This window comes from Narcine bancroftii, chromosome 8, assembly GCF_036971445.1.
Source record: "Narcine bancroftii isolate sNarBan1 chromosome 8, sNarBan1.hap1, whole genome shotgun sequence".
In the NCBI taxonomy this organism is placed as follows: domain Eukaryota; kingdom Metazoa; phylum Chordata; class Chondrichthyes; order Torpediniformes; family Narcinidae; genus Narcine; species Narcine bancroftii.
The window spans coordinates 28,347,019-28,361,426 of NC_091476.1; the positions used below are offsets into that span (position 1 = coordinate 28,347,019).

Below are 14,408 nucleotides of genomic sequence, written 5' to 3' on the forward strand. Positions count from 1 at the left end.
CTCAGGCACTTCTTGCTGTGTTCTTGTGAGCCTGGATATGCAGCAGTTAGTTCACTACATTGAAATTTCCATGCAAGTTGGCCATGTACAACAGTGCACCCTTGGAGTGTAGAAGATAGACAAATCTAATTTTCTTCATATCTGTGCCACCATGGAAATAGAGGGTGCCAATTGTTATCATAATTGGATCCTTGGAGAAGTGCTGGCTACAAAAGTTGTCCAAAGGACAACACAACTATTGAAACTTGCAAAAAAAAAAAAAGCATTCACTAGTTTAGTGTTCTTCTCATGATTCATGTACATTTCAGGAGTTGTAACCCTTTCTATTAATGGGAAAAAAAATCCAGCATAATGAACAAAAGCATGACTGCAAGTGATGGCTGCTTGCCATCTGGACAAGCCAAGAATGCTGACAAGTCGCTTTCCCTTCAATAAAATCAATGTGAATGAAGTCGTTCTTTTTTGAGTGAAGAGCCAAACTTACCTCTCTAAAACTATATGAGCAGCAAAGTGAGAAGTATACTTGATACCTGAGGTCTTTTACCTCCAAAGAGAAAGCAGACCATGCCTGCCGTTTGTCCCACAGAACATGACATAGCCCTGTTATTATAGCTTTGAATAACCTGATGTTCCAAAAACATTGTTCATCAGAGGTTCAAGTACCACATGGCATCTCAAAAAAAAGTCTCCTTGCATCGAAACTTTATAGATACCCATTTTTATCCTTCGTCCTCTCTTTCCCAATATTCTATGTCATCTGTAACAGCTGGCTTGAATTTTCCAGTAGGTGGGACAGAGTTATTACAGAGGAACCCAATAAATAAGAAGCTTAGAAACTTTCTGTGCAATAAGCCCTCCCTGTTAATTTTAACACAATCTGTGAACTTTGGGTTTGGCTCTATCATCAATTCTCTGTTGGCTTTCTGAGGTTCCTGTAGCAGAGTCCCTAAAATTGCCGGTCAATCAAGGGGCACATTTTGCTCCTAGTTTTTCTTTCATTCGTTATGCTCCAATTTATGATTTGTGTGTTGCATGATGTTTATGTCATGAGGTGTATGTCTAATCACCAGGCATGCTGAGTTAGATTGCAACCAGTCCAGTTGAGCAGTTGACACAATTTAACTAAAAACTATCGTAATTTACTCCATGTACTGAAGCAAAAAAGTGCTGCATAATCCAATTTCTATGTAATAATTTTAAAGAGATATTTTGACCTTAAAAAAGAAGTCAGCTCAGTAACAGGGCTTCGTTTGGAGTCCCAGCAAACTGTTGGGTTCAAAAATGCCATTTGTAGATTTGTCACTGGGCAATGCTCTGTTTGAGAAGACAATATTATTCAGTGAAAAATAGCAAGGAGAATTAGAATGTATCTATGCCTTTGCCACAGGACTGGAATTGCTAGGAATCTTGGAGGAGAATCCTCTGTGATTGGCAGGAGGAGAGTTGGGCAAAATAACTTAAGATGAAAAATAAACTTTGAAAAGGGTGGGGAGAGAATGTTCCCAACTGTTATCTTGTTTGAATTCCAATTCAGCTCTTTATCCTGATCTATTTTGCCTCCTGAATCTAGGCGACGTAAGCTAATCAGCCAATTTGCCAACCTAGATGATCCAACCTGCCTACATCTCGCACTCATCCCACGTTATGCTCAGTCTAATTGCAAACTGCTGTACTTGGGCTCGGAAAGTTCAGGAGCCGGTAAGGTGAGTTATGTTAAATAACTTGCGTTATTGTATTTGTACTTGGAGAATGAGAAAATGGCATGACATTTTACACTCTCTTTCATTGTATTTTCCTCACACCTCAATGAGGTCTGAAGCCTGACATGAGGGCCCTGCATGCTGCTTTTTAGAATAGTTTACTTTAGGAACTGACCTTTACATGAAATGATCCACCTCCGACTGGGACTAAAATTGAGTGGGAAAATTATAATATTAATTGTTATTAACACTTACTTTTTAAATTAACTGCAATTGTGAATATTTATAGTATCATGGTGCACTATGTTAATTTAACATGTCGGTGTACCTTGCATTCCTGTGTGGCTGCAGCAAGTAAGAATTTTGATGCACCTGTACAATGTACTTGTGTATATGACAAAAAAAAAACCTCTCATATCATATTGTACACCAGACATGGAAGATCCCTGACAGGAGGTCACAATCAGATCTTGATTTTGATTAGGAGGGAAAAAAATTAAAGGCTCAATTGTATATTTTTTTTTAGTTATCACTTTGTTTTACACATAGAGATAAAAGAATTAATTGGTACCAGAAGGTGCTGGATGGGATAAACCAGAGGTCTATGTAGTTTTAGGGGTGGGATTATTAGCAGGGTAGCATTTTTCGAAGCACATATTTTGAATTTTCTGCCAAAAGTTGATGCTCATGCAAACACCCTGAAGATTCCATGCTAGGTTGCTAGGCACTTGCACTATGCAAACCAGCAGCTAGAATCAGCAGGTCACTGAGGATTTGTGCATAAATCAAGTATTGCTCAAATTGATCTCTGTGCCAAAATGATGAACTGTCTAATTTAAAGGAGTGCTTGTACAATTCTATGACAGAAAATTGATCTGATCTGTACATTTTTCAATATCTGATTTTAAAAAGAGAAGAAAAGTCATATTTCCACTGAATATTGATGCACAGCGTCATGCAGTAACAAAAGAATTGGGCTCAGTTTCCTGTAAGTGCATTAGATATTGGAAGGAGGAGGGAAGAATGAAATGGCAATGTTTATACAAGCTACTTTTACATTGCTCTCGGCATCTAGGCAAATGAGCATTGATTGAATTGAAAAGGCAGCGACTCGTAGGATCATAGCTAAATTTGGGTGGTGTGTCTTGCTGAAGGACCAATGCTTTCAAGCAGAAGAGCCTGATTTTTGGGTGAATTTCAGCTTTCATTCAACACAATGACAAGCCATTTAATGCATTCACATTTGACATTATTGTATTTATTTTATAATGTGTACAATTAATGGAAATCCATGTGTTGATATGTCACTACAAACTCTTCATCTCTGTTTTAGGAATGTCACTTTGCTGATCCTTGGACTGAGTAGTGCAGGGAAAACTTCAATACTCAAAGGAATACAGAAAGGTAAAGAAACGGCTGCTTTACGATCTGAGTAGGAAAGATGCATAATTACATTTTTTAAATTAATTTATGTCACTTGTTTATTATACACAGAAACCTTGAATCATGGGAAGGCAGACAAAATTAATTAACATTAATTAAGAGTTCAAAGGAAACTAAGACCCATCCGAGAGTAGGAAACTTGGAATTGCAGTTTATATTATGGGAAACATGGGTGAGAAATACTAAAGTTTTGGAGGATAAACATTTGGAGTTATGGATATTCTCTGCCAGGGAAGATTTATTGCTGAATATTTGTTCCACTGAATCAAGAAAGGTTACTAGAGGAATGTTGGAACATAGCTGGATGAAGAATCTCCCTTCTACTTATGACAATATTTGAATGCAAGATCATAATGGGAATTTTATTATATTTTTATGTAATAACTTATGATGGGAAGGTTAAACCAAGAACAGTTTGAGATGAAGTAGTGTTAAGAACTCGTAAATTATTGGGTAAGGGTGTGATAAACGTGTATAATCTATCTCCAGTTTAAACGTGGATCTTAGTACTTAAAATGGAAATATTTGACAGGTAGTATGTGCTACAAATAAATTTATAATGCATAATGAGAGTTTATTGTCATATATGCAAGTACAATGTACTGATGCATTAAACATTATCCCTTGTTGGAGCCAAATAGGTTTATATAAATGCACCAACTATGAAAGTGTGTACATAAAATTTCCACAGTATGCCAAGAAAGGATAAATATAAAAAGATTAAATATATAAATACAATTATAGTTGGGGCAAGAAGAAAGTGACATTTCAATTGTGCAATCAGAATAACACGAACAGTGATAGCAAACACCTCCATTGCCAATCGCTCATCATATGTCTGGATTGGCTGTTCCAATTATAAAAGTGGGTTTGAAATTTATAACAGAAAGAAATGGCAGGAAATGTAGGGCTTTGATAAATTCACAGAGAGATTTCTACCAGACTTTATGATGTGTTGCCAATAGTTTTGGGAACGATGTCCTATATTTATATTTCTTGAAATTTTGTTTTAATTTAAAAATATTTGATGTGTCCCTAAGACTATAATGTTTTGAAGTTGATTTGAGAAGTCTTGTGTGTGTGCTGTATTTGCAAACAAAACATAATTACAGTATTATCTGTGGGTTTCTCTAATAATTTTTAAACCTAATAGTTAGGACTGCAGCAGTTCAGCAAGGTGGCTCATCATCATCTTCTCAAGGGTAAATAGAGATGCGCAAAAACTGTCTTGTCAGTGATGCCCAGATGTTCTACCCCCCCCCCCCCAAAATAAGTTGAAATAAAACATAGAACTTGTGATTAGCAGCAAGCTACCTGTTTTACAACTGGATGCCCTAACAAAGTTTGGACTTTTCAGCAGGACTCTATGGAAGAGTGCTGCCCGCAATCCCATCTGGGCGATCTTGCAGGTCTACCAAGCTTTTAGTGAAATAACGTCATCTCGTGAGGAAAAGGTGGGAAGCAGAAGAGACGCATCCAGATGAGACAAAAGAATTGACTGCCAGTTAAACCTGCCTCCACCACATCTCTCAACAAACGTTTGTTTGCTTGGTATTTACTTTCATAAAGTCCCTCGTGAGAGTCAGTGTTTTCTGGAGTAGAACATGATATTGATGACTTCCAGGTTGAATTGTGTCTCTCTGGAAATGAAGCTAAGCACTTAATATTGCAAAGTAAGCTTGCTCGAAAGAGTGAATTTCTGTACTAGATTCAAATGTAATGACATAATTTCCAATGAAGCTCAATTTAGCCAATTCACGCTGGGTATCATGGGAACAGGCTCTTCATCCCACCCCGTTCACACTGAGCATCATGAGAACAGTAGAAATTAGCTCACGCTGTTTTGATATGTGCCTGTCACTGGACACCCACAACCCAACCATTTGCTTTGCCTTAAATTAAAGTGGCTTCCTGAATAAGTCTCTGCCTAATGCTGGAAATTTCCAACTTTTACTTACAACTTAATTTGCGTTTTGGCTTTCTGGATCCCATCCTCCAATGACAATACTGTTTCCCACCCTTCCAATGTTACTGAATCCAAGTCCCAGCCTATTAGCAATTAGAAATAAAGTCAATATCTAAATAATAATTAACAGAACAAAGCTTTTAACATTTAATTTCCAAGGCAGGAATCCCCATTCCATTTAATGAGGGCCTAATTATTCCAGGGTTGGATATTGCAGGATGAGAGAGGCATGACGCTGTGAATCCCTGACTTGCCTCTCATTATATGATCCGTCATATTGCTACTTCATATTCATAACATGAGCACAACCTGTGGACTTTCTCATGAACCTTGATTACTTAACCCTTCCCCATCCATTCTCGCTTTCCTCTCCCTATCACCAGGTACTGCAGTAAAGTTAGGATTGTGTGGAGTGACAAATTGCAGTGCATCTGCCATTATCAATTTATTTTTTTGCTGAGTGCAGGAGCAAGAGCCCATTGTGTCAGGGATTCACAGCATCATGCCTCTCTCATCCTGCAATATCCAACCCTGGAATAATTAGGTCCTCATTAAGTGGAATGGGAATTACTGCCTTGGAAATTAAAATGTTGAAAGTTTTGTTCTGTTAATTATTATTTAGATATTTACTTTATTTCAAATTACTAATGACTTCTTGGTGTATTTTGTATTATTTTAAATGTTTAAGCATTTTTATTACTTTTTTATTGTTCAATTGTTTAAAGCAGTATTAACACTTTTTAAATGTCTCTGAATATCACAGACAATTTAAAATTGAAAAGATTTGAGAGACTTTCTTAAAGCATCCACATTTAGCTTTATTTTCTGTCAAAGGCTGTTGGGGCATTCCATGAACAGTATTGACTCAGCACTTGTTATGCCTCACTGAACATTACTCTGTTACACACGGTCAGTTCATTTACATCTCTGTATCAGTGGAGATCATGTCATGACTGGCAGGCAAACAAGCAAGTAGGGATTTTGAAGAAACAGTCTGGATGGTGGGACAGTCTAGGCCAGTGCTTTTCAAACTGCGCTCCCCCCCCCAACTCACATTCCACTTTAAGCAATCTCTATGCCATAAGTACTCTGTGATTAGTAATGGATTGCTTAAGGTGGTATGTGAATGGAAAGAAAAAGTTTTAATCGTACCTAATTGACTCGTTATGTGCACAGTTTCATAACTCCAAAGGAAATGGGCCAATGACAATTTTTGTTCAAGCACATACCACCTTAAGTAATCCGTTACCAATCACAGAGCATTTATGACATAGTGATTGCTTAAGGTGGAATGTGAGTTGGTGGGGGGGGGGTGGTTTGAAAACCACTGGTCTAGACATTATTCAATTTCATTTGTTCTAAAGAATTATTTCTAAAAAAACATTTTTTCAGGATGTTGCTTGAGGAAAGAGAATATGAGAGTAACTGCATGGAAATACAAAAAACAGACTAAAAGATTTTTTTGGGAGAACAGTGGAAATAAATCAGCTTTATAAAAAGAGAAGGAAACCTATAACAGGCAATAAGGAACTACTGAGGCTTTATATCATTCACCAAGTTTAAAGATACATTTTAAATTTCAGTTAACAGTTGCAAATGAAGATTTTACAGAAGACACAAAATAAATCTGTTTTGATTGCAAAGGTACTGGAAAATTAATGGTACTATAAGCCTACTGATCCCTTAGACCTAGGATTTTGGAAGAAGTTGCAAGAGAGACGATGATGAACTTCAGAGTGACTTTTGCGTGTTAAAAGATTGTAAATGTAATCCTGCTATTCAAGAAATGAGAAATAGTGAAGAAAAACAATAAGCCTGGTCACCTAGCATTACAGGAGTTGTAGAGAAAATATTAGAATTGATTGTTAGGATATATTGGGCAGAGTCAACATAGATATGTAAAAGAGGAATAAAACTTGATAAACCTGTGACAGTTTTCTTTATGGCTCCAAGTAGCAGAGTAAGATTCCACACAACAGAGTATATACACCATTAGTGTCTTTGACTTTGGAAGCAATATAATAATCAAAGGTGAAGAGTTGGCTATCAGTTCTATGATACACAGTAAGAATAAATAATTTTGTAAACTGTGTCTAGCAGTGTAAAACAACGGTGTTTGGTCTCAACTATGTACAATCTACCAACCAAAATGGATTACATATTCCATTTGCCACTTTCTCACCCATTGAATGGTCCATATAATTTTGCAACATTTTGTTTTTACTTCACAGGTCACATGGCCCACCTTTATATCATAAGAAAATTTGAATGTATTACACTCAGTCCATATTGCACTCTCTTTGTTTGTGAAAATTCCCAAAATACTGGTGTTAGTAATGCCCCATTAATGTGATGGCCTGATGTAAAGGAAAAATATAGAATGTGATGTGATTTCAATTCTAACATTCCAAGTCTGGATGGATAGTTTAAAAATTATTTTGAAGTTTATCATCTTATCTGTCTCTAATAACAGAGTTTACAATTGCATTATTTTATTACCTATCTTTTTGTTGTCACTTGACCTTCTAAGAGTGTTATGCAGGTGATAATTGTCCCTCTAATGCAATCATTAAATGAAATGCCATTGTTAAATGAGAGGGGCTTTTTGCTTTGCCTTATGATGATTTTAAGCTAATTGGTCAAAAATCTGATCAAGGCAGGAGTAGAGAAAAATACTTATTCCCAGAAAATTCAACACAATGGATACATTTTGTGTGCATTTGTATTCTTTCCCCCAACAGAATCTCCTTACCTCATTCGTCCAAAAGGGAAATTTTCCAGGACTGATCTCACGGTAGATCGGTTTAATGTGACAGTATTTGACCTTGGTGGTGGAGGGAAAACCCAAGGTACTTGGAAGAATTATTACTCTGCAGTCCATGGCCTTATTTTCATCGTGGACTCTACAGATGTGAAACGAATGGAGGAAGCTGGAAAGGTTCTATCAGAAGTCATGAAGAATGAAAAGATGTCTGGGAAGCCAGTACTCGTGTAAGTCCAAAGAAATAGGAAAAAGGACAAGGTAGTAAATATTGACGGATGATCAAAGGGGCATCGAGTACTTGGTAATGCCTTTCTTATTCTGTGACATCTAAGTAAATCTAATCAGCATGTAACAACTAGATAAAATTTACATGTAACATCAATCAAGTTTAAATAAGAAAACTGTATCATCTACTTTTACACACTGGGTCAGTTCATTTTGTCGTCTTCTCATTCTGCCATTTTAGGTGGTGGAGGTCTGAAAAAGGGGAGAAAATGACACTGTGTTTATTCAAGAGGGAAATGTTTGTGTATTTTGGTCAATATGGTTCATAGTGTGAAAAATAAATAATTTTTAAAAAAAAGTTTAAATAGAGGTCAGATTTTCTGACTATTTAAATATACCAAATTTTTCTACCATCCTTTCATCAGCTTATATCACACTTGTGTAGTCTGCAGTTGTAATCATATATTGCTTTGACTTTCCTTGAAGAAAATATTTCCGATTGGATGAAGCTAGTGTTAAAGAAATGGTGTAAAAGGTCAGTTGCAGTATCCCTTGGAAATGTGTTGTGAGAAGAAGTGGTTGGTGGGATTGGAAGACGAGACAAGGGAGTAGTGAAGGGAACAGTCCTTTCAAAATGTTGAAATGGGAAAGGAGGAAAATATAACTGATGCTGAAATCTTGCTGAACCTGACAGGAATTGTGAAGGATCATCTGTTGAGGCCAGTGGGGTGGATGATGAGGTCAAGAGGAACTCTTATCATTTTTGCTCTATGGATGATAGCAGAAGGTGTGGGAAGTAGATGTGATGTGTCAAAGGCTCTGTCAACTACAGTGGAGGAGAAGCCATTGTTCAGGAAGAAGACCTCTCAGAGACACCGGTGTGGAAATATAGTGGAATGCGGAGATTGGAATGGAGTCCAAGTAGGAAGCATGGTGAAAAGGAGCATCGTAAAGACATCTGTAGAATTTATTTTCACTTCTTCCAGCTGAGTATACTGCATTCAGTGTTCACATTGTGGTCATCTCTTCACTGGAAAAAACGACACTCAAGTTGTTGGGCACTTGATAGAGCCCTAGACTTCAGTATACAAAAAGCACACACATTTCTTTGTTGATGAAACAGCATATAAGGAAGGTTATTCAGAATACAATTCTGTTGTTCTTGGAAGGTAATCCCAACCCAAATAAATTACTGATCTATTCAATAGTCATTCAAAATATAACATTGTATAATATTCATAATTTAAAATTGCTGCAACTAAAAGGGCTTTAAAAATGTTCTCAAATTGCTAGAGTTGAAAATCATTTGGTTACCTTCGTGGCTGTACATTGTTCTCTGCTTCCTAAACGTGGTCCCATTGAAGTCATAGAAACTGGATTTTAAAGCTGTTGTACAATATGCAACCGTTATGATCTTGTGAGTCTGGTAAAAGTAACATAGTACAGATTTCCATTCCCAGGTATTCACTTGCAAGTATCAGTGAGATGGATGTGCCTGATATTTGTTGTATTCATTCCATTGTTCATGTGATATTTAACAATGCCTGTAGTGTGCAGGTGCAGAGCACTGTAATTTTTTTTCATCCAATGTTGACTGGACTTCAAGTACTTAATTGATAACGAAGAGATTTGGAAAACTCTGAGGTTATGAAAGGCAATGTATCTAAGCAAATTCTTTCATTCTTGATTTGTCACTCCTCATCAGAAATCTTAATTTTAGATGATGTAAATTCCCTTTGAAACTCCTTCATCTTCTTGTATGGTACTTTCTTTCTTTAGAGAAAGGAACCTTTCCAAGTGCAAAAGTAGCTTTAAAATGTAGATACCAGTTTATACTATCAGAGAAGAAGAATCGTTGAAACATTTTTGCTGAGATCAGGAAAGATGAGATTAGGATGACCTGATCTGAATGTAATAGGAGTGAGCTGAAGTGCACGAGGAACAAGTAGCTTTATAGAAGGAGGATTTTCACCTCAACGCCATGAATAACAATCAAATAACTTTTTAGGAAGGTTCTCTTTAGTTGTGGAAACATTCATGACTTTCAACACCTGGATATAATGTAGGTTTGGGAGATGTGGTCAGATGTGGTGAGAGAGCATTTGCTTCTACTCTCAATCTTGTGAGAAAGAGAGTCTGTTTTTAAAAAAAAACATCAATCAAACCCATTTTAAGGAGCAAAATTGTAGCTACATTTCTAATTTTTACCTAATTTTCCCATTCTTTACCTCATGACAATTCACAATCCTAATGTTGTCCACTAAATTCCCTAAAACTTGATACATATATAATCATAACATGTTATGATACCCTGCATGAGGTTCTCTGGAAAACCAGTTCACATTGTCATATCTGAAGGACTTCCACATGAACGAAAATAAGGTGTGGCAATTGGCTTAACCTGGAGTCTTTGACCCCACAGCTTTCTAATTTGGACCAACAATCTGTCACCGAACTGGCAAGTCAGCTTTCAGAGGTTGGAGTTGGAACTACCAGTCGCTCTGACAATTTATAAAGTGCTAAACACATCATACTCTTTTTTTCGAAATTATGCTATCCTACCATGAATGTACACAGCTATGTACGACAACTGACATTATAGCATCAGCAGACTTTAATTTGTATGAACAAGCATAGGTTCTCTACAAAGGTCATTCCTTCAAATACTCTGATCCTTGTATCTTTGTATATTGTGCATTTTCTCACTTTGAGCGCTTTGTCTTTTCTTTTTATTCAGACTTGCAAACAAACAGGATAAAGCCGAGGCCCTACCAGAGTTTGACATTATTGAACAGCTGTCCCTGGGAAAACAGGCCAATGAAAATAAATCCATCTGTCATATTGTAAGTTTCATGAAGTTTCTATATCATTGAGGAATAACTCACTTTTTCTATCATATTTCTCTCAGTCCATTAATACATCTTTACACTAATAATGGTAGATATTTTCCCATGACTCTCCAACTCAAATATGAGGTACAATACATCTATCAGAGAATGAAGGATTCTGAAATTCCATCCCCTGGACCACTGTCAAGGCATTGGGCTAACTGTAATTAGGAATGCATCTGCTTACTTGGGCAGCAGAAGCAATGGAATATTCTAAAGCATTGGAACCTAGCAGGGCATTGTTCTCCATGGGTTCCATTGCCAGTTCCTATCATCTGATTCTTCGGACACTCCTGTATTAGCATTGAAATGTTCATATTTCATGCACCCAACAAGAGTACTTTAACCTGCCTAAATGACTACCAACTAGAGGCATTCACATCCACAGCGATTAAGTGTTTTGAGAGGCTGGTGTTGAAGCAGGCCAGCTCTTACCTTTGTGGTCAAGTATGAAAAGCCAAACCCCAATTCTATTCCGGGACACAAAACAGCCAATTTAGTGGGATGCAAGTGTAAAAGCAGCTACACTTGACCACTCCTAACTGGGACACTGAACGCTTTCACACTTGCAAGGAGCCATCCCCGGGCTTGGGTCTGTTCTACCTTCTACCGGTGACATCCTGATGCATTGAGCAATGGTGAACCTGCCCTAAATCCTGATCAATGTACTATGATCTTATATTTGAACAAAATTAATTATGCCTTATGCTTTATGTACAGCACAGGTAAGCCCTTCAGCCCCTGTTGTTGTTGTGCCGACTTATATAAAACTTTATAAGAGATCGTGGGAAAGTGCTAGCAATAAATAGCAATAGCGGACAATTTTTAAACGGGGTGGGAAAGTTAGTAGTGCTGTTGCATACAATTTATAAATACAGTGGGAAAAAATGATGGCAGACCTGCCTTCCCAGAATTCTTTGCGGTAGAGAAAGGGCTATGTGCGTAGCTACATGCATGGAGCACTCATGGAGGGTTTCTCTTCCACTCGGCATTCTGGAAAGTCAGGTCCACTATCGCTTTTTCCCCATGGTCTTTATAAATTGTGCGCTCTAGAGCTACCAACTTGCCCATGCTGTTTAAAAATGATCTGCTATTGCTATTTATTTCCTCTCCCTCTCCCGCTGTGACTTTCCCATGTCAAACTTTATACCTTCATTTCAATATTTTTTTCCTTCATATTCCTGCACTCACGCAAAAACTTGGGTCATTTCAATCCCACAATGCAATTGCCCATTCTCTACTTGCCTGATTGCCACACCGGCATCTGCAGACGTTGGGGATTGTCAAGGCCGTCAATTCTCGGTGTGAGATGACGTCATCTGACGCTGGCATTGAGACTATTTTCCTTTCACACTAGACACTTTAAAGGCTGTAAATTTCTGGGACCACTTGAACTTCTCTGACATTACTGACTGGCAAGGATTTTTAAATATTAGCATTAATACATGCCAATGGCAGAATATGTATCGCTTGGACCTATATTTACAAAATCTGCTTTATTTGACTGCATTTCTGGCCTATTAACTGGTATTTGTGTGACCTTTATCATCAGTACCTTGAACTTCAAAACTGATAACAACAAAAATCACAGTGATTTTCTGCATCATTCTCCTGATATACCTGGTGCAGGTACAGTGCAAAACTGATGAAGAGCTCAAGCCTGAAACTTTTGTTATATATCTTTGCCTCTTATAGATGCTGTAGGACCTGCTGAGTTTCTCCATCACTTCTATCCATTTACTTTAAATCAGATTTATTGTCAAAGTACATACATGACATCACACACATCTCTGAGGTTCTTCTCCTGCGTGCCAGGCAGAATTACCACTTATTGGTAGTGCAAAATAAACTGTACACAATGTATACACGTAAACAAATAAAGAAATGTAAACAAATTGTGTAATACCGAGAATACAAAAAAAACAATAAAATGTAAAAATGAGTCCCTGTTTGAGGAGTCTGATGGTGAAGGGGTAGCAGCTGTCCCTGAACCTGGTGGTGCGTGTCTTGTGTCACCTATACTTCTTCATTTGCCTTGTAGCAGTGAGAACAGAGTGTGTGACGGATGGATCCTTGATGATTGCTGCTGCTCTCCGATGTCAGTGCTCCCTGTAGATGCTCTCGATGGTGGGAAGGGTTTTGTCTGTGATGTCCTGGCTGTGTCCACTACCTATTGCAGGGTTTTATGCCCAGGGGTATTGGTGGTTCCCCTACCAGAGCACAATTCAGCAAATCAGCACTCTTACCACCACACATCTAGAGAAATTTGCCAGGGTTTTTGAAGTCATACCAAACCTCCACAAGAGATACTGACATACCTTCTTCTTAATGCCATTAATCTGTTGGGTCCAGGAAAGATTCTCCGAGATAGTGACTCCCAAGAACTTAAATTTGCTAATGTTCTCCATCTCTATGTTTCTTCAGCTAGTCTTGCCAACTATCCAAAACTGTCCTAGTGTTTCCAAGAATTCAAGATTCACACCCAGAACTCCTTTAAGTAAAACAACAGAAAAAATTGTAGGTGCCAATAAGAAGTCTTGTAATGAAAAAATTAGTTGAACTTTTTTGGTTACTAATTATAGAAATACTGTTCAATGAGGCAAAAGTAATGTGGCTACATGTATACATATTTTTTTCATGATAATTTAATTTCCATTTAAAATAACAGATTGCATCTCATTCCTGCTGTTATTGTCTGGGTTGAGCTATGAACTATAAACATGTTGAAGAATTATAGGTTTTTTCTGTCAATTTACCAGTTAGCCAATGCATTTTTTTCATCTTTTAACCATTATACAAATTGAAAAATGGGAATGCAAAAAGAAATAAAACTACTAATAACAAAGAACTTGAGAATGTGGAGACAATTTAAAAAAAAATGGAATTTAATGTAAAATTTGTAATCAGTGAGCTGAACGGCCCGTTTCTATGCTGTGTATTTAGCCTCATAGGTATTCTGATCTTAAATGAGGATATCTTTTTTTATAATTATCATGTACCTTTCACTTTAAAATGCCATTTCATCTAGCTCAATACAATTTGTAATGTGCAAATCTCATCAAAAGGGAAAAAATAATATATTCAATAACGTGATGAAATTAATTATTCATAATGTGCAGCTCCATGTTTGCAATGACATGATTTATGGTTCTTGGACATAAGAAAATTCTTGATTTAGTTGCCTGTAACCCTCTGAATCCTGTTGCTAATAGGAGTGCAATTGTTTCACATCCTCCTCATTAAGACACATACCAGAGGGAGTGAAACTTGCAAAGATTGCAGCTAAGTTTGAAATATGCCCTGGTGCTATCAGTGCTTGAAGGCACTAACCTATGAAGGGGAACTACTCATGTCTTTGTAACTCATGGTGTCATTTGGCAGAAAATGCCTGGAGAAACTCAAACTGTACTGCTACTTCAGGC

The 14,408-nt window shown here is 37.3% G+C and overlaps 1 protein-coding gene across 1 annotated transcript in view; it reads left to right on the plus strand.

Moving 5' to 3' along the window:
- Positions 1–1,644: 1,644 nt before the first annotated feature.
- Positions 1,645–14,408, plus strand: part of LOC138741981 (ADP-ribosylation factor-like protein 13B) — a 35,210-nt gene continuing 22,446 nt past the window's right edge. The window contains exons 1-4 of the mRNA XM_069896178.1: positions 1,645–1,703; positions 3,034–3,104; positions 7,851–8,100; positions 10,836–10,941. Coding sequence (XP_069752279.1) covers positions 1,645–1,703; positions 3,034–3,104; positions 7,851–8,100; positions 10,836–10,941 — 486 coding nt within the window. The remainder of the gene's footprint in view (positions 1,704–3,033; positions 3,105–7,850; positions 8,101–10,835; positions 10,942–14,408) is intronic.